Source organism: Miniopterus schreibersii, assembly GCF_964146895.1.
Source record: "Miniopterus schreibersii genome assembly, chromosome: 2".
Lineage (NCBI taxonomy): Eukaryota > Metazoa > Chordata > Mammalia > Chiroptera > Miniopteridae > Miniopterus > Miniopterus schreibersii.
In genome coordinates this window covers 15,109,659-15,129,923 of record NC_138102.1, presented here as the reverse complement: position 1 = coordinate 15,129,923, position 20,265 = coordinate 15,109,659, and the positions used below count along the sequence as shown (strand labels likewise).

General features: G+C 38.3%; 2 protein-coding genes across 6 annotated transcripts in view; one reads left to right on the top strand and one right to left on the bottom strand.

The window, feature by feature from the left end:
• GTF2E2 (general transcription factor IIE subunit 2) overlaps positions 1 to 306 on the top strand; it is a 146,664-nt gene extending 146,358 nt beyond the window's left edge. Inside the window, exon 9 of the mRNA XM_081129426.1 lies at positions 288 to 306. The gene's annotated coding sequence lies outside the window, so the exon portion shown is untranslated. The remainder of the gene's footprint in view (positions 1 to 287) is intronic.
• The window catches only part of RBPMS (RNA binding protein, mRNA processing factor), a 159,957-nt gene that overhangs the window by 89,470 nt on the left and 50,222 nt on the right, over positions 1 to 20,265 (bottom strand). For all 5 annotated transcript variants that reach the window (XM_081129430.1, XM_081129431.1, XM_081129429.1 and 2 more), the window contains one exon: positions 596 to 673. In XM_081129430.1, the coding sequence (XP_080985556.1) occupies positions 596 to 673 (78 nt within the window). The remainder of the gene's footprint in view (positions 1 to 595; positions 674 to 20,265) is intronic.

Sequence of the window (20,265 nt, the reverse complement as noted above, 5' to 3'; positions counted from 1 at the left end):
TTAAGTATTTCATTAAGCACCAGGAAAGAGTCCGCTCACACCAAGCAACACTTTAAATTTTGTTTTACTTTATTTGAAACAGGATATTTTCCCCATAAAACAAATAATGGTTTTAGGTTCCTAGTCTAATTCATAAAAGCCTATTTAACCTATTATGTCTCCAAAGAATAGTACTAACAGAACTATTTCAACTAATAATCTCCTAGGAATAGGGCTTGACTTATATTATTGTATTTGAAATATAAATACATAATCAGTAATTGATGTTTTTGGTGATTTGTACCTAGAACACCCTCAATTGATGGAAGGACACAAAGCTGCTCTATGTGGAAGAGACAGATACACAACCACATCAGCAAGAAGAGACTTGTCTAGATTAGCTACTGGGAGGGCAAAAGGCCATCTCCATCTTTCCCAAGAGAGACTGTAAAGTAGAACAGAACTGTTAAATCTCCATTGCTCACCAACCTTTTAGAAATATCACTTTATAAGGTAGTTTTTCAAACATTTCATTTCTTCCTCCAAAGAGACCCCATGAAGCTTATACACACTCTTTTTGTTTCCTTTTACAATTTCTGAAAGATAGAAAAGGTACCTTAAATGGTCTGAAAAGCAGATAGAGCTCCCGAGGTTTGATGTCCAGAGGGAGACCACTGACAAAGAGAGTCCGGACCTGGAAAAAAATATGAGAAGTGATCAAAGGAGTGGAATCCAGAGAAGAGCTCTCATTTGAAATTTCAAAACCACACTTCAAATATTCCATGAATCCTACCTAATTCACGTTCTTTCAAGACACAAGAGTACTCTAACGTTAAGATGTCACTTAAGCCAACTCCTGGATTATTCAAAGTGAGCTGCCTCTGGTTGATTGAAATTAATAAACTGACTTCTTTCTCCACTAGCAACTGCCTGGTTCTAAAAATGTGAGGGGAAGAGGCGGTTCATATAATTAAATTATTAGCTTAAGGAAAAAAATGTCATGAGAGCAGTAAATCTACCACTTCTCTGCTCTGATCAAATGAACATAGAATGTAGTTCAAAAATAAAATCAAAGCAATTTTTGTTTTCTGCTGCTTGTCCTGTTATTGCTTCCCTCATCTGCATTAATAATTATAATAATTTTAATAAATGGGAAAGTTTAATGAAAAATTCAAACACATCTAAATAGTAGCCAAAATGCCAAACTGCATCTCCTCAGTTCAAAGACAGAAAGGCAGACCTCACTGACCTGCAACTATACGCCTAGGGTACAAACTATGTCCTTAGTGTCAGCTACAGTACAGAGCACAGATGACACACTTCCAGCTGGGAGGATCAGAGAAAACCTGTTAGCATCTGAATGGGAATTTAAAGGATAGGTAGGGTTGTACTACATAGATATTAAAGGTGAGATGACATGGTGCAGAGAAAAGCACTAACCAAGCAATAAAGATGGGATAGCACAATGTACTCTGGGAGATGGGTGTGCAAAATTGAACAGGTAGCTGAGGATCAAACTACAGGAAACATGAAAAGTCACTGGTTCAGGAACTTCGTCTTCAATCAGTAGGCGAGGAGTAACCACTGAATTGTCATCACCACTACATTTTTTTTCTACCTATTTTAGTGTGTTTTGTGTGGTTTTGTCAGTCCTCCTGCCCCAGCTTTATTGAGAGATAATTGACATATAACACTGTATAAGCTTAAGATGTACATGTTGATTTGCTTTATTTATATACTGCAAAATGATTACCACCACAGCATTAGCTAAAGCCTCCGTTCAAGTCACATAATTACTATTTCTTTTTTCGTGGTGAGAACATTTAGTATCTACTCTCAGCATCTTTTAAGTATATAATACAGTATTGTTAATTATAAGCACAATGTTATGCATTACATTCCCAAAACTTATTCCACTTCTAACTGAAAGTATGTGCCTTTTACCGAATACCTCCCCATTTCCCTCACCCCCCAGCCCCTGGTAACCACCATTTTACTCTGTTTCTGCTCAGGCTAACACATGATTGAGCTCATTAGAAATCATGTTGCTACTTAAAAATTCCATGCTCAATTGTTAACATGTATGAATACAGAAGGATACCACACCCCACCCCACCCCCGGCCGGCGCTAAGAAATAGGGAGAATACTTTCTAGAATCCTAACACTCTCCATTGGCTCTGGTTGTAAAGAATTTCAAATCAGCAAGCAAGATCATCTCATTGATCCAGCACAGTACCCCATAAAACGTCATGCTGCTTGCATATAGGAGTTTAAGAACCACTGAGGTGATATAAACAGGCCCAGTATCATGAATGCTTTCTTTTATTCTTTCCTTATTCATTCATATGTTAGATAGCTTTATTGAGACACAACTGATATATAAGCTATACACGTTGTTTATAATTTAGTAAATTTTGACATATGTATAACCTGTGAAAACATAACATCAAGATAATGAACATACCCATCACCAAGTTTCCCCATGTCCTTTAATCTTCCTCCCACCGTCTTTACCATCTGCTTTCACAACAGATCAGTATGTATGTTCTAAAGTTTTATACAAATTGAGGTATAAAGTATGTACCCTTTTTGTCTGGCTTCTTTCCCTTTAGCATTATTATTTTGAGATTCATTCGCACTCTTACATGTGTCCATATTTCTTTTTATTACTGAGTAGCATTCCGTTGTATGGATATATCTCAATTCATTTATTCATTCACTTATTGATGAGACATTTGTTTTGGGCTTTTACAAATAAAATGCTATGAACATTCACATATCAACCTGTACACGTCTTTGTATGGACATATGTTTTCTTTCTTCTGGGATAAATACCTAGGAGTGGAATAGCTGGATGATATGGTAAGTATATGCTTAACTTCTTAGAAAACTGCCTTCAATTCTTTGTTTTATGGCTCAGAACATGATAAATATTTTGTGTGTACTTCAACAAATGTATATTCTGTTGCTATTGGGTGGGTTGTTTTATAAGTGTCAATTAGGTCAAGTTTGTTGTTCAATTTATCTTTTTCTTCTCCTCTTCTCCTCCAACTTCGACAATGATAACTCTTTCCAAGGAACATTCTTTTTTTTTAATGTTTATCGATTTTTTTTAGAGGGGAGGGAGGAGACAGAGAGACAGAGAGAGAAACATCGATCGACCACCTCCTGTACACACCCCAACCAGAGTCAAAACCCGAAACTTAGGTATCAAACCTGCTACCTTTCAGTTTATGTTCCGCTTCAACCAAGTGAGCCAGAATGGCCAGAGCCCAAGGAAAATTCTTCACTAAAGCTAAGGCTGAACTACTGACAACTGCCAAAGGGAAACATGCTATCTAGTGTTCCCTCCCTGCCATCCACAACCGTCTTTCCATAGTCCAGAAAGTCAACACCCATGTGTTCTAGTTGGCTGCTGTGACCAGGACAACCTGGGCAGAGAGGGAATCCCAGCTCCCATTAATTCCGATTTTGTTGAGTGCCCATTATATTTGTCTGACACTATGCCAGGTGCTGACTGGATTACGCGCTTGCCATGAAAATAATATAAGCAGATCCTACATTTTAATTATTTATTTATTTATTTTAATATATCTTTACTGATTTCAGAGAGAGGAAAGGAGAGGGAGAGAGAGAGAAACATCAATGATGAGAGAGTCATTGATCGGCTGCAGCCCGCAACCCGGGCATGTGCCCTGACAGGGAATCGAACCCCGATCTCCTGGATCCTAGGCTGATGCTCAACCGCTGAGCCACGCCCGGCCGAGCCAGATCCTACATTTTAAACACCGGAGTCCCATTTGTCCAGCAGGGAAGCTCAGCTATATGATAGGTATCAATTAGGGTTTGGGGAGTTAACTTAGGAAATAAACTACCATTTATAGTACTGACCTAAAGAAGGCTTTACAAGTTGGCAAGTCAACTAATCCAGCAACAACACTCACTAGAAATCTGGGGGTTATCAACAAGATTACCTGATAAAAATTAAGGTCCATCTACATCCATAAAATGTAATATATAACCAATAAAAATGATGTTCAAGGAAAAAGTACACATTGTTTGGCTTTATTCTGTAAAACAAACAGCCAACACACATGTATTTGGAGAGAGGGAAAATGCCTTGTAGGATATATATACCAATAGACTTATATTTACAAGTACATGGTTTAGCCCTGAGTGGTAAAATAAATGATTTTAATTAATTACTGTTTTTTCTATCTTTCTATAATAAGTAGGTATTAGATACTTATTACATAAGGTTGAAAATTGTCTAATTTTAAAAAATACTTTGCTCTCTTGAGGACACTATAAATAATGCCAACATTTATAATAAAAATTGTCAGGTTATGGGAAAATCTTTTCTTATGTAAATATTTCAGAAAGAGAAGAGATTCTTAGTGTCTCAACAGGAAACTGTTATACAGGGGGAAATACTGTTAGGCCTATGTTTGCCACTCACCTACAGAAGACAAGAGGCTCAAAGCAACTCTGTTCATCAAATTAGAGGCAACTAAGATGTCTGATATTTTATTTACACGTGGAAACAACTTAAGTTTCTTAGAATCTAGTGAAGCTCAACATTTTCTCAGGAACCTGCCAGGGTATGTCACTTCTCACTGAAGGGATATTCTCTCCTCTGATAGAACAGATATACTGACTAGGAGAAATAATTCTTAAACACATTGTGAAGTATGGAGTACAACTAAAGGTCACATAAATCCACGTGCTTGGAATCTATCGGCTTTGAATCCTTTCTAGACTTCCTCAGATCTGTAAACTTCATTAAGCAAGTTTTTAAAAAGGTCATGCATAATGAGTAAGAAGAAACTCTTCTTGAGTACGTAATTCATGCTTTTGTATGAATTCTAGGTGACTGGGACTTAGAATCATGGGGATATTTGAAAATATTTTAGTTTCCCTTCTCTTCTCACCACCACACTTTTCATCTGAACCATTAAATAACCAAGCACTCTGGGTTTTGTCTTTGCTGCAGCTATGGAATCACAAAGGTAAGGCGGGTTTTCTGACTGCAGGGAGCTTACAGTCAGGGGTCAAGGAAGGAAGTAGAACATGCAAATGACCTCCCATAGTAACCAAAGGCTTAACTCATTCACAAAGTAACCAACTAGAACCCAAAGAATGAGATAAAATTTTAAGAAACATGCAAATCCATGATTAAATACTCAGAAAAAAGTTACCCCCCAAAATAGCAAATATAAGATACCAAATGAACTTTGTGGCAGGTCATTCTCCAGGACAGCCGTTAATTTACCAGCAGTGTCTTAAGGACACAGATGTGCCTGGCGCTACGCCTTTAGTATCACAGATGTTTACTTTATCAGACACATGGGGAAACACATTTTTTAGTCAAGGACACAACATGCCTCATAGAAGTTCAAGACATGAAGCTGCTGACAGCTCTATCCCAAAAGGGCTCTAATGGATTCTGTGGATATACCTCCAACTTCACTTTTACCTCAAAAGGACTGAAAGGATAAATGCTAGGAGAAATCCTCTTACTGTTACTGTGCAGAACAGTAAGAGAAAGCACCTTCTTGGCTCAGCTAATACGTATCATTCCTACAGAGGCCACAGTTACATTTGGATAAAACCAACCACCATGTTCTTAAATGGCATCGCCAGCTCCCAGTGAGAAAGACAAGCCACATTTCAGTGACTTACTTCTAATTTAATAAACTCTAATTCAGTAAGTAAAGTCATTGTGTGAGTCTTAAGCTTTCCTGGATAGAAAGACCAAGACAGGCCTTGAAATGGAAAGGCACTACCTTTAATAAATAACAGGCATTATCTTGTAAGTAATCTAAACATTAAAATACAAACCAATAGACAATGCTTCTTAATTTCAGTACATTGCAGAGAATAATCATGCACACCTTTCAGTAAGCGGTCACATCTGGTAAACACCAGTGTCCAAAGACTACAGGTATTTTCTGTGTATATTTTATTTGTTTAGAAAAAGGTCTTAGGGATCATCCTCTAGCTGCTCTGAGCTGACCTCTTGATACTCCTCTTAAATTCACAGGGTGGGGAAAGGCAATTTCTCATTTTCTAATGACTCATAAGCAACTGTGAATAGTCACTCACTTGAAACATTCTGATGAGTAAAACCCATGGAGGATGACCTTCTATCCTCTGCAAGCTTCCTCTCCATCTATCCATATTTTTAACATACAACTATAAACTCCAAAAGAAGCTTTCAAATGTGCTGTGTGTTTAAATAATTCTTTTGGAGTAATCATTCTTTGTAAAACACAAGTGGATTCACAGATGAGAACTTTCAAAGGGCATTTTAGAATGTGAAGGCTTTTTTGCAGTGGGTAGCACAATCCTAGGCACAGAGTGTATACTGTATAAATATCTCTTGAATTAATTTAGAAATCTACAGAACACTGTGTATTCATGGGACACAGTAAGTGTTTACTATTGACATGTCTGGTGACGATGGGGCAAAATGAGGCAACCATATTTCCCATCACGATCACATCAGTACAGCTACCACAATATCGAATGATAAACACTCATGCATGACAAAAAGGCAAAAGAGACTAACTTTATTAAGAGATGGAAATCTAGGAGAGGAAAAAGAGAAATGAGGCAAAAACAACCAGAATCAAGGAAGAAAAATGAAAAAGAAAAATAGACTGAAACCACAAAAGACCACACAAAAATTCAGGGTTATACACCATCAACAAGGACAGGCTGATCAATACATGGATACACTTCAACTGATGCTTGAAACATACTTATGTATAAACAAGTCCAGTATCAACAAATGTATGTAAATGTATGTAATTCACAAAAAGTTTTAAAAGAATGTCCAAACTCAATAGCGTGCACATGTAAAATGCTTAGCTGTATCTGTATCTACTAATATAGAACAAAATTTTCAATTAAGTAAAAAAAAAGAAAGAAAAGCAAACACCAGAAATTGTTCATAATCCCAGTTTACTTCTTTCTGTGTTTTTATAACTTAGTACGTGCTCAAGTAAAAAAGGAAAGTAGTGAAGAACATATAGCTAATTCCCTATATGTTAATAGTGGGGAGTTCTATATGTTCATAGTGGAGAGGGTAGGTGTAATTTACAAGACTCAAATCTTAAATATTTATAAGCATAAACTGTTTATTTTTTTAAAAGAGAGAACAAACACAAGCCCAGATGTTTTCATTTCTTTGAAGATACAAACCTTGGGTTTATAAGCTTGATTTAGTAGAAATATACACCCATGTATTTGCTTCACATTTCAATTCTGACCACAAGCCACTGTTTCTTCATACTTAGTCTGAAAATAAAATCTAACCTAAAGGGGTACCAATGCCTCTAAAATAAGGCCATAGGAGCACGACCATCCTGGTTACAGTCAAAGGGTGTTCTTGCTTTGTGACCATGCTACCTTCCACTAAGACAAGAACAGAGGGGTCACTCCAACACCTAAGATGGTGTGACCTCTTTCCTGAGAGACCACGTAATGTAAGCTTGGTTTCAGGGACAGAGTTCAAAAGAGCTTCACATATCTGTGCAGCATTAATCCCCCCGAGTTGGGGTATTTTAACCCAAAAGGTGGGACGGGACGGGACGGGAAGGGAAGAGGTGTTCTGGAGTTGTGTTTTTAAGTTTTACACACTGGTTACATTATTTTACTCTTTTAAAATAATGTATAATGGATTTAAATTCTTTGCTTATTCTGTAAGCACCAGCTGAAACACCAAATAACAAAACTAAATCCTACTGAGGCCTGTAGGTCATCTTGCTTCCAAAGGTGGCTTTGTTGGCCTGCTAGGATTTCCCATTCAGGTATTGCCACCATGGAAACAGATTACCACAATCATTAAAATGGACTGTCAGGCATTTAATTCTAATTGCAACTCAGTAAAACCTGATCAGCCTTTGGTCAAACTCCAGTTTTGTTGGCCCTGGCTTCAAGTTGGAGCAGGTGGTCAAGTTTCTTCTTCCTGATGATGGCCACCTACTGGACTTGAAAACTCACTCCTTTTCTGGCCCTGGAAAGGTATGTTTTGGTTCAAGAGTCCAGGTTGCTACAGACACCAAGGACTAACAATAGGATAAAAAGGGTCATTACACTGACTCCCAGGTTTGTTTTAGTTTTAAAGTGATAATTGCTCTTCTCTTTCTAAAGGAAAGCGCCACATTAATTACCAACAATACACACTTCCCCAGCTTTAGGGAGCTCTAGTGTTTGCCTTGGGTTCTATTCAGTTGGTTGACCCTATCTGTAGAATAACCATATTTATACCTTGATTTAAGGCCCCTGTAAACCAAGTCCCTTTGCCAAGGTGATCAGAAAGTTTCCAGTAGTATAAGGAAAAGAAAAAAGACTCATGGGAGCACATGTGGAGGAGGAGGAGTGTAGCATCCCATAAATTCATATATTCAGGGTTCAGAAATGCACAGGGAATTGGGTTGATTACCAGGTATACCACGCCTAATGAACTAGGTTAATTCTCTGAATGTATCCTAGTCCATGCCAACATCCAATCTAGGCCACCCCTTGCCTCTGTTATACATTAGTCTAAAGGATATGAGACAAACAGAAAATTTCTAGAGTTTGAAAACTGCCCAGGAGATGTGTCTGTACATGTAGGCACTTAACCTCATTATTAAGAAATTTCTTTAGTGCTGTGAGACACAAAGGAATGTTGGTTCCAGAGGCAAATCAGGAATTCAGGGTTTGAACTAGCCTAGATAAGAAACGAGATATATGTGTGTGCGCATATGAGAACTTAACCTCATGACTCGTGAACTCACTGAGTGCTGTCCAACACAGTATATTGTTGTCAGGTCCTTAAGAGTTCAACAAGAAGTTCCTTATAAAGACAGGAAGCTTTACCCCTTAACCCTGGCCCCGTTCTTACTCCACCCTGGCTCCCCTTAGTTCCCTTAGTCAACTTTCTGACAGCTTATTCTGTTTCCCCGGTTAGCTGTGGAATCCTACTCTTCACTCAATCACACAGCTTACAATGATAAAATGTGAAGAGTTAAAGATGTGTACATTAATTCAGTGTACTGTAAACAGAACTTTGCATTCTAATGCCCTAAACTACACATGCCCTTAGAATTTTAATCCTACAGAGTAGCCTGAAGTTGAATGTCCAAAAAAACCACCTGGGCTACCCACAATACCGACTGTTCCATGGCCTAACAACATGAAATACAAGTAGAATATATGAAAAAGATCTTATCAAAAATCCAAGACCTCTCTTTTTTTCTCCTTCTGCATTGTGTGGGTGATTGTTAGTTAACAAAGCAGATCTGTTCAAACAAAAAAGTCATTCCAAACTATGTAGAGAAAACTATGCCAGATAGCACACAGAGTTCTTTACAGTCACTTAAAGTACCTGAAAAAAATTTTAGACAGGGCAGATAATAACCTCCACTGCCCAGGGCCTAAAGCAGAGATTTTCAACCAGTGTGCAGCAAGAATTTTTGAAACATGCAATACCTAACTATTTAGTCAGGGGCACTGACCTCTTTTCCCTTAGACTATCAAAAGAAAAAAACAAAAGACAACAGCCAACACAATAGCCGTCCTATGTGAACGCCCAGTCTTTAACCATAAACATATAGGCCATATAACAGTTACATCTTACTGGTCACACTGCATATTAAGGTTGCATCTGATTGGTTAATTCCTGGTACCAGAAATCCTTATCTGCAAGTCAAGGCACCTGATTTTTAAAAAAAGTACCCTTTTTGGGGCAAAAAGGGTAATTACTATTATTATTGTAAATCTATCAAAATTATACCTATTTTTGTCAGATAGGCAAAAATATATTTTTTGGTGTGCTGAAGAATTTTTGTAATTAGCTTATGTGTGCCATTAGATGAAAAAAGTTGAAAATCACTGCTCTAAAGCATCCATGCTTTTGACAGTAGACAAACTTCCTCTGAAGAACTTGATCCCACTCTCAACTTCAACTTGCCATGCATTCTTAACAACCATCCGAAGCACCACAGTTCTTACAACTAGAGAAGGTGTGAGAATTGCAAAACTAGAAAGACGTAGAGAAAAGGTTTGCTCCCCAATACTTAGTTGTGGGATACAACCCAATACACACCTTAAAACTTTTGGTGCCAGATCAGCTCACCTTCAGAATGGAAGTTCTTCCCCATGTGACAGTGGTGAGCACCCCAGACTTGGCAGTAGATGATGACTGTTTGTAGAATAAACTACATGGGTGAATGTAAAAACTCACATTACTAGGAACGGTACTAGGAACAAGGCATAAAAGAGAGCCATATGAAACATAAATACCCAGATATGGATGATTATGAGGAAGAAATAGTCATTATGACATTTTAATATGCGTTTAAGAGGTTAGGTACTCAAGGCAGTAAAACATATGTAGTTTTTTGTCTGTCTTTTTTAAAGATTCATGTGGAGCCAGGCTGCTGGGATTTAAATGCCAGTTCTGCAACTTACTAGGTATGCACCTCGGACAAGTCACTTAACCTCCTCATTCAGAAGTGTCCTTATAAAGCTGGAAAATGGAGACAATTATGGTACCCACTTGACGCTGTTTTAAAACATGTCCACAAATTCTTTGTTACTCCTCCCTTCGCAAAGTAGAACTTAATTCTCCTCTCTTTTAGCATAGGTGTCACTTAGTGACTCACTTCAAATGAGTGTGTGACTTCTAACACTAGGTCAAAAAGGCACTGTGGCTTCCTTAGGAGAAGAAGCCTCTCTTGGATCATTCGCTCCAGGGAAGCCAGATACCAAGTCTTGATGATAATCAAGAAGCTCCTGGGGGAGGTCCACATGATAAGGCACTGAAAGGCCTGGGGCCAAAAGTCATACGAGTGAGTCATCTTAGAAGCAGATCTTCCAGTCCCAGTCTAGCCTTTAGGTGACTGCAGCCCCAGCTCAAAATGTCTTGACTGCACCTTCAAGAGACCTTGAGCTAGATCCACCTAGTAAAGCCAACTCCTAAATTCCTAACCTTTAGAAACTGTGAAATGACAACTGCTTTGTGGCTTACGCTGTTAAATTTGGGGGTAATTTCTTACACACAGTTGTCACAAGGATTCAATGAGTTAATAGATGTAAAGTGCCTAGAGTTCAGTGCTTAGTTCATAGTAAGGTCTCAGAAACAATATTCAAAATGAAGATTTTTTTTTTTAGGCTCCAAAGGAAACACCAAGAGAGGCTGCAACTGATAATATTCATGTAATTGTTGTACACAGGCTTAAAGTGGGCAAGAGAGAAAATAAAAGTAAGTTTGCAAAGTAAAAGGAATAGACATGCGTAAGTTGAACTAGAAGTATTTTCCATGTTATGAACCCCAATAGTGTGACTCAAAGTCCCTTCACTAACATCTCTCTCTCTACCTCTCTAGGCGGCCATGAGCCAGTCCCATTCTGGCCAGCGCCCTACTCTCTTGCTCCTCATGCATCCTCTTAAAACTCCTTTTCTTTCCTTTCCCTCTTTTTCAACTTTTGCCACATCTGGGAAATCTCTGCTTCTCTTGCCATTCTATTTCTGAGCTTTTAAAAAGAATCAAGGCTGATGAGTTTAAATACTCAGAAACCTAAGCATATATGTTCTTTTTTACAGGCAAAAGGAAAGAAACCATTATTTGTACAGTTGATCCTGGAAAATATATGGAGTTTGTATGATGCTGTCTTTTAAATGCCATCTTTTAAAGGTTAAGCATTCCTATCAAGGAAAAGGAAAATAAGGAAAAGGAAAACAAAGTAATAAATTTTAAAAGTGGTGTCAGGCAAATCATCACTCTAAAACATTTAATTAAACTTGGACATAATAATAACATCTGCCCTCTTCCTACCTACATTAAAGGGAAAATTAAAAGTATGAATTAACTTCTAGATTAAGTATTAGCATTCATGGTATATTAAAAACATTATATCTTATTCAATCTTATAATAGTCCAGATTTGTTTCATCACTACTTTTTATCATATATTTTAGTTACATTATACATTAATACTCATAACTCATTAAAGCATCAATTTGATTAATATCCATACCAGATTGTATCATCTCATATGAAATGCTGGGATGCAGAGAAACTGAATCTCTCATGTACACTGCTGGTGAGAACGTAAAAAAGCACAACCCCTCTAGAAAAGTTTGGCAGTTTCTTACAAAACAAAAAACACAACTCAATTATTATACAAAAACCTGTACACAAATGTTTGTAGATGCCTTATTCATAATAGCCAAGAACTGGAAATAAGCCAATGTCCTTCAATGGGTGAATGGTTGAACTGTGGCATACCCACACCATGGAATACCACTCAGTGAAAAACAAATAAACAAAACCTGTGATTACAAACAACTTGGATAAATCTCAAGGGAACTTTGCTGAGTAAAAAAAACACCCCAAATTCCTAGAGGTCACATACCATATGATTCCATTTATATAATGATGAAATTACAGAGATGGAAAGCAGATGCAGAGTTTGTAGAGTCAAGGCCAAAGGAGTGAGGGGTGAGAAAAGAGTGCATGTGACACAAAGGCAACAGCAAGGATCCTTGTGTTCATGGGACTGTGCTGTATCCATAGAACAAAGCACACATAAAACCGGGGAAGTCTAAATAAAATGAGTGGATTCTATCAGCATCAATTTTTTAGTTGTGATAGTGCTATAATTTGACAAGATGTTACCATTAGGAAAATCTAGGCAAAGGGCACAAAGGATCTCTCTACATCACTTCTTAGAATGGTATGGGAATCTACAATTATTTCAAAATAAAAAGTTTAAACAAATTCAAGTGTACAGTTAGAAAAATTTTTTGACATAAATAGTTACATACACGAGAATCAAGTGAGTTGTCAGTTGGTAACGCTGGGCAGTGAAGCTATATGGCTATGAATCGATGTACGTCTCTATTTTAAAGCCCTACCAGAAGATCAGTCTATTCTTATTAATTTTTAAAATTGATTTTAGATGACTCCCTAGCTTTTCCAATCATAGGAGTTTCCAGTTCCAGAATACAGCCAGTATATTTAGGCTAACACTAATAATCCCTCAGCCTACTACAGGAATTAACTCTCCTCTGAGACATATTTGATTTGATAACCACCTATAATTATGTCTGTTTACCATTTATGCAGTCATAAATCAAGTGAACATTAAGTTCATATTACATAAATGTATATATATGTGTAATTATGTAAAGGAATACAGATCTCAGAAGACTTGGCATGGCATACAAGTAGGACTGTATGTGTCAGCTGGGAGTAATGAAAGACATAACAAATCTCAAAAAAAAAATAAATGGTGAGGCTTGAGGCTGAGAACCTAGATTAACAAAAGTAATAAATGCTTTGCAAATAGATCTAATTTTAAAAATATATTTTTATTGATTTTAGAGAGACAGGGAGAAGGAGAGAGAAATATCGATGAGAGAGAGAAAAAAACATGGATTGACCACCTGTTGCACCCCCCCACACTGGGGATTGAGCTGAGAACCCGGGCATGTGCCCTGACCTGGAATCAAACCAGCAACCTTTTGGTGCATGGGCTGACACTCAACCAACAGAGCCACACCAGCCAGGGCAAGGTCTCAATTTTTTAAAAATCTGTTCAATATTTAATATGGGTTCCCATAGCACTGTAACTTTTCAGTTACTATAATGTAAGAAAAAGATCACTAAATTAAGCCTGGTAGTTTAAATCACTGCAACAAACACAGGTCCCGAAGACCTGAGTGTTGCTCTTTTTATTTAGTTAGGCTCCCCAAGTTTTCCAGGCTCTCTACAAAATCACTGTAGTTGTGGTCTTCACATCTCTGATAACCAGCAAACCTCCTGACGTCAAAGGCCATGGTTCCTTATTTTAGTAGCACTGTATTTAAACTTACAAAGTGCGAGGACATTTCTGGGGAGGAGCATTTACAGCCTGCTCAGGACCCTGGATACAGTCATTCAGAATGCTCAGTAAACTTCATTGCAGCTAACATACAAGGGTCTACTGAAATCTGATGAAAACAGCTAGATACTGGATTGATCCTCATCTTATAACCTAACATGTCAGGATAAAACTGCAGCTATGCAATACAAACTTGAAATTCACAATCTTGGAGTTCAAAACATGTTTTGTCTCTTGTCTATAAAACAAGATTTAGGATTTAAGAGCTCCAGTGGACTAGAGCTCTCAATGAGTAAGGATACTGGCTAAAATAAATGTAGACTGATACTTATCCAGAGATCCTTTGCCATGCTGCAATAGGATGAAGAAAGGAAAGGAAAGAGGAAAGGAAAGAGGAAAGGAAAGAGGAAAGAGGAAAGGAAAGAGGAAAGGAAAGGAAAGGAAGGGAAGGGAAGGGAAGGGAAGGGAAGGGAAGGGAAGGGAAGGGAAGGGAAGGGAAGGGAAGGGAAGGGAAGGGAAGGGAAGGGAAGGGAAGGGAAGGGAAGGGAAGGGAAGGGAAGGGAAGGGAAGGGAAGGGAAGGGAAGGGAAGGGAAGGGAGGAAAGAAGGGAAGGGAAGGGAGGAAAGAAGGGAAGGGAAGGGAAGGGAAGGGAAGGGAAGGGAAGGGAAGGGAAGGGAAGGGAAGGGAAGGGAAGGGAAGGGAAGGGAAGGGAAGGGAAGGGAAGGGAAGGGAAGGGAAGGGAAGGGAAGGGAAGGGAAGGGAGGAAAGGAAGGAAAGGAAGGAAAGGAAAGGAAAGAAAGGAAAGGAAGGAAGAAAGAAAGGAAGAAAGAAAGGAAGAAAGGAAGGAAGGAAGAAAGGAAGGAAGGAAGAAAGAAAGAGAGAGAGAGAGAGAGAGAGAGAGGGAGGGGCAGGGGGGAGGAGAAAGAGAGCGAGCAAGCAAGCAAGGGGGGGGAGGAGAAAAAAATGACGTCTCAAGCCACAAATTTAAAGAATTCAGCAGTCTTGTCAGTGGTAAACAAGGTAAATGGGCTCCAGAGTTACTGATGTGAAATCAGTTCATCACAGACACTCTGACCTAACCGTCATAACTGAATCTATTTGCTTGGCTTTTCTCCTTGTGAGAAAGAAAAGCACAGCAGAGCATAGCATTTAAGCACACAGACTAGAACCAGACTGCCTGGATTTGAAAACCAGCTCTAACACCTACTAGCTGAGTGATCTCGGACAACCTATTAACTAATTAGACCCTTACTTGCTTATCTGTAAAATGGAAGATATAAAATCTACCTCATAAGGTTGTTAAGAAGATTAAATAAATAAATATTTGTAAAGCATTTGGAAAAGTGCCTGGCACATAGTAAGCATTATACAAGTTTTTGTTTAAAAAGTTAAGTAAATATAACCCCTCAATTGCTATCTGGTAATATTTTTTGCTGGCAGGGGCAGAATGAACACTAAAGAATGAAATTATTCAAATCCTGAAACTTGGGACTTCATTTACCCAGCTAAAGATACTTTAAAAAGTTACCCATTATAAAGCAGTTTCTTTTTTTAAAAATATATCTTTATTGATTTCAGAGAGAGGAAAGGAGAGAGAAACATCAATGATGAGAGAGTCATTGATCGGCTGCAGCCCACAACCCGGGCATGTGCCCTGACCGGGAATCGAACCCCCATCGCCTGGATCCTAGGTTGACACTCAACCGCTGAGCCACGCCCGGCCAGGTTATAAAGCAGTGTTTCAAAATAGCTAATAAGAAAAAAAAAAGAAGAGACAGACATACAACCACTGAACAGTAAGACACAAATATTTCATTGTTAATGCTTAATTTCTGGAGTGAAACTCTGTTATTCACACTATCTCTGATCCCTTTCAGGAATTTGGAATTGCTTTTCAAGATTTAACATGTAAATGAGAACACACATTTGTAATGTAACATTTGTAAAGAGAACAAACAAAACAGAACATTTAAAGAAGCCAGCTCGATGTTTTCCACTTTGTGACTTTGGAACAGCTCAGGTCGTTCCCAAAACTGTTCTTCTCCGGATGAGGAAGACTTCTCAAAGTTGTCAGAACCTGGGGGGCTGTGAAGGATCTTTCAGAGTGGACATGATCTGGCCTGTCAGTGGTCTCCCTGAGCCTGGCGTGCCAGCCGAGCTCTGGCCAGAACACAGGCTATGACAAGCACAGCCAGAACCAGTTCTCACAGTGCCAGAGTCTGTGTTCTAATATGACCAAATAAAGATGCAGCCAACATCCCAGATACGCCATTCTGTTGTGCCAAAACTTTTCAATCACTCTTCCAAACAGCCACGTCTAAGCTATTCATTAAAGTGTATTTTACCTGGAGTTTAGTGGAAGAATTTCCAAATGTTCTAAATACAACAGAAGATAAAACCTCAACAGCAATCTAAAAGACAGTATATGTATATACTGAACTATACTCAAGACTTAAAATCTTTTTATTACGGTTAACAGCACAAACCCCATGCAATATACTTTTTGCTAACTAAAACTGTGTCACAGATACTATGAATCCAGGGAAGATGACAATGGACCCTTAACCTCGCACCTCATCCCTTTAACACTACTGAAGGGTAAGCAGTGCTAGGACAACTGACCTATAACCCTCAGATGACTCTCTAAGGCTAACACAAGCATCATTTTTTTCCTCCAAGTGTCTTAATCTATGCTGAAGAGTATACCACTCATCAGAAATTGAAAATTTTACTTGCAATGTCATGATACAGCTCAAAGATGTTAAAAAAAAGAGATACACATATACATTTGTTTTGAAAGTGCATAAAAACATGCACAACAAAATTATTGCTGTTTTAACATCATAATCAATACTGCTCACAGTCCGGCCAGGCATGGCTCAGCGGTTGAGCGTCGACCTGGGATCCAGGCGATTGGGGTTCGATTCCCGGTCAGGGCACATGCCTGGGTTGCGGGCTCGATCGATGACTCTCTCATCACTGATGTTTCTATCTCTCTCTCTCCCTCTCCTTTCCTCTCTCTGAAATCAATAAAGATATGTTTTAAAAAAAAAAAAATACTGCTCATATCCATCAGTTTCTTCTCACTACATCACAACAAAATGCCTGAGCCTGTGGCCTTCAAATGTTCATAATTATGCTTCCCTCCTTTCTGCAACTTTTCTTCCCCAGGCTCTACTGGGTCAGTCTTAACCCCATACCTTGCTTATTCCTGCTAAAAGCCTTTTCTTCTGTGGTAATTCTTCTTGCGTAAAAGGCTCATTTCTTGACTTACAAGTCCAAATCAAGTCGTCTTCTCCAAGGAAGAAGCTTTCCATAACTGCTCCAATTCTTCCATTCCTTTGTTGCTGAACTCCTACGGCACTGTTTGTATCACAGTAAGAGGTCTTACTCTGTTCTCTCATTGTTTCACAGGCTTTAGTTAAGTCCTTTCCAATTAAGCCATAAATTCCTTGAGAGCAGGCACCGTATCTTATTCACCTATCACTATAATCTTGAATTAGGGAGCTAAAGTTCCTTAGATTAGGGTTCTAAGTTTCTTTCCGTATCTGACACTTGAGAATGACACATTCACTTGGAGAAAGCCAAGGCTGGATAGTAATTTAAATTATTCACAGAAATGGTCAGGTTTTAACTAAGAGGAAAGGCTCCCTTTCTATCTACCCATCAAAAATAAATAAGAATTTAACCTATGAAAAGATTTATGAAGTGCAAGAACTTGAGACCCCAAATTAGGTAATATGACCCTAATTTAATCACAGATTTACAGGAACAAATAATAAATTCAGTAATTTCTAAGACAGCATCCTTAAGTATTTGATAACTTCTCTGTCTTAATGTTCAAGATACAAGGATTACTCTAATCCTAAATCAGAGATCAAGAGAATTTCTTTCTTTCCCAAAACCAGCTTTCTTCTGCAAAGTTTAGAAAAGTTTAATTACAAGGAAAAAAAAGTGTAATTCACTTCTCTAAATAATAGTAAAAATAAGAGTTTACCTCTGAGGTAAAAGCACATTCAAGATTCAATGTGAACGAAGTTCTGAGATACGAGGTGGCAAATTTAACCTTCCCCCCCCCACATATATATGCATGCACACACACACGCACATGCACACAGCCTCAAGTATTCCTTAACACATCACTATTTCACCATCTCAGATCTTGTTTCCTCCACATGTAGAAAGGACATAAATTTGCCACCTTTGTGACATTTTCAAAGGAATATAAAAAGTAAAAAGTAACTTATTAATCAAGTATTCGTAAGTCCTTGACCAGCAAAATTATGCAGTACTTAGTTATCCACATTTCCAATTTTCAATACTAATCTGGCAATCTTGAGCTGCCTCTCTACTGTGCTTGGGGCACTATATGTTCAAGAAAACAAAAGGATGACCCAAAAAATATAATCAGAAAAATAATCTGCTTGAGGGAAGATTACATAATTCAGAATTTCTCAAATATGCCTGAAGGAAGTCTGGGGTATCTGTTAAAAAACAGATTGCTGGAATTCTCCTCCAGAAATTCTGATTCAGTTGATCTGGGAATGAGGCTTAGGAGACTGCATTTTTAATAAGCAACACAGTTGTTTTTCCTGATCAGACATATTTGGAAAACACTGAAATAACACATTACCAAATCTACAGAAAGGCGTTCTAATTTTAAAAGAACATACAAACAACACTCAATTACACTTACTCCCACAGAGATGAGGTTGTGGCCCCCTGCAAGCTCCTCACTGCCAAGTGCCATAGAGCCTATTGGGAAGATTTTTCCTTGACCTTGGAGCACAGGCTTCTGAGCCAGGCCCAGAATGAATCTCACATAGGCAGAGAAGAATTAGACCCTTTCATATGAAAAACAGATTTGCAATTTGATTTTATGAGGTACTTCTGCATTTATTTATGAAGGAATCACTAAATCAGTGCTTAAACTAGTGACACAATGAACTTTACACTAGGATTCTTTATTGAAAATAATGTCGAATAATTCTCCTGAGACACTCCCTAAATTTCTGAGAAATTAAGTTTGTGGGTGTTTTGTTGTTTTAGAAAAATAGAATATCTGAGAAGCAGATCAACGAACCAATAGGCAATGATTAATGAGAGCTTACTATTTATATGAAATTGTAAAGCAGTGTACTTGAATTTGAGTATGCACCTTATCACACAGGAATTTATTAAAATGTACATTCTGATTCAGTAGAGAGTGTGGGGCCTGAGATTCCGCATTTCTAACTAGCTGCCAGGTCTACAGACCATATTAAAAAGAGTCTACAGGAATGACTGCCTAAACTAATGGACATAAGGACCACAGGGTTATTTAGAATGAAGATTATTGGTCTCCATTCCTGACATTTTGATTAAGTAAGGCCAGGTCCCTGGAACCTGCATTTTTATAAAGACTCTAAATGATACTGGTTTAGGCAACCCATAAAACACACACTGATAAGTACTGCTGTAAAGGTCACAAAGATTAGTACAGTTTGCTATCTCTTTCTGAGGCATTTACAGGTCAGGGGAAAGAAAATATCTGTGCCAAAGAGCCACACTACACAATAGTACCAAGTACTTGCTAAGAACAGTACTCACAGTTTGCTCTAAAGTTAGGAGGTACTGACATTATAGGAAGAAAAAGATTTTGAAGTTTTGATTAGCAAATGCTATTTAGACAACAAATGCTAGGAGTCAGTTTCCCATACTCCCTGATATAATAAATAGTCTGACGCTAAAGCTAGCTGTCCTGCTATGTATATCTCATGGTAAATACTACAAAGAGCCCACCTGATTGGCAGGAATTTGAGGCATAAGAGCCAATTGGCACTCTTCCCCCACAGGCTTCATAACAGAGGTCAGAGGTGACAGAACAACAGGCACTATACTGAAGGAAATGAGAGGAGGATTATTTTATGCACTAATAGATAACAAAAGTTCTTGCGCGGTGGGGGTGAAACTAAGTAGAGTTAATAAATCTTGCTGCAAGAACCATGTTTATCTAGTGTCTAGACAAAATGCCAGGGATAAGTACCTAGCTCCAACAAATGATTCTCCACTCCTCACTCCCCTGGCACCCAGCGTTTTGTTTAAGGTTTAGATGCTTTCGCTGTACATGGTGATCACAGCCAGTACAAGCATCTCTGCATATCAAACATTAATTACTCATTCTTTGCTGCTTTCCCATAGGCTGGACTTAAAGAACCTTAGGTTCTTGGCCACCTCTGAAGAGAGAAATTCTATGGAATGCCCATATGTTTCAGGATAAATAAGAGGAAGGCAATGATCATGACCAGAATTCATTTTTACAGTCACCAATGCTTAGCTGAGTTGAACTTGGTACAATACAATCAGTATTAATAGTCTCTTAGAAACAGGAACGCAGCCTTGTTGAGGAGGCTCACAGAGGAGGAAGGCA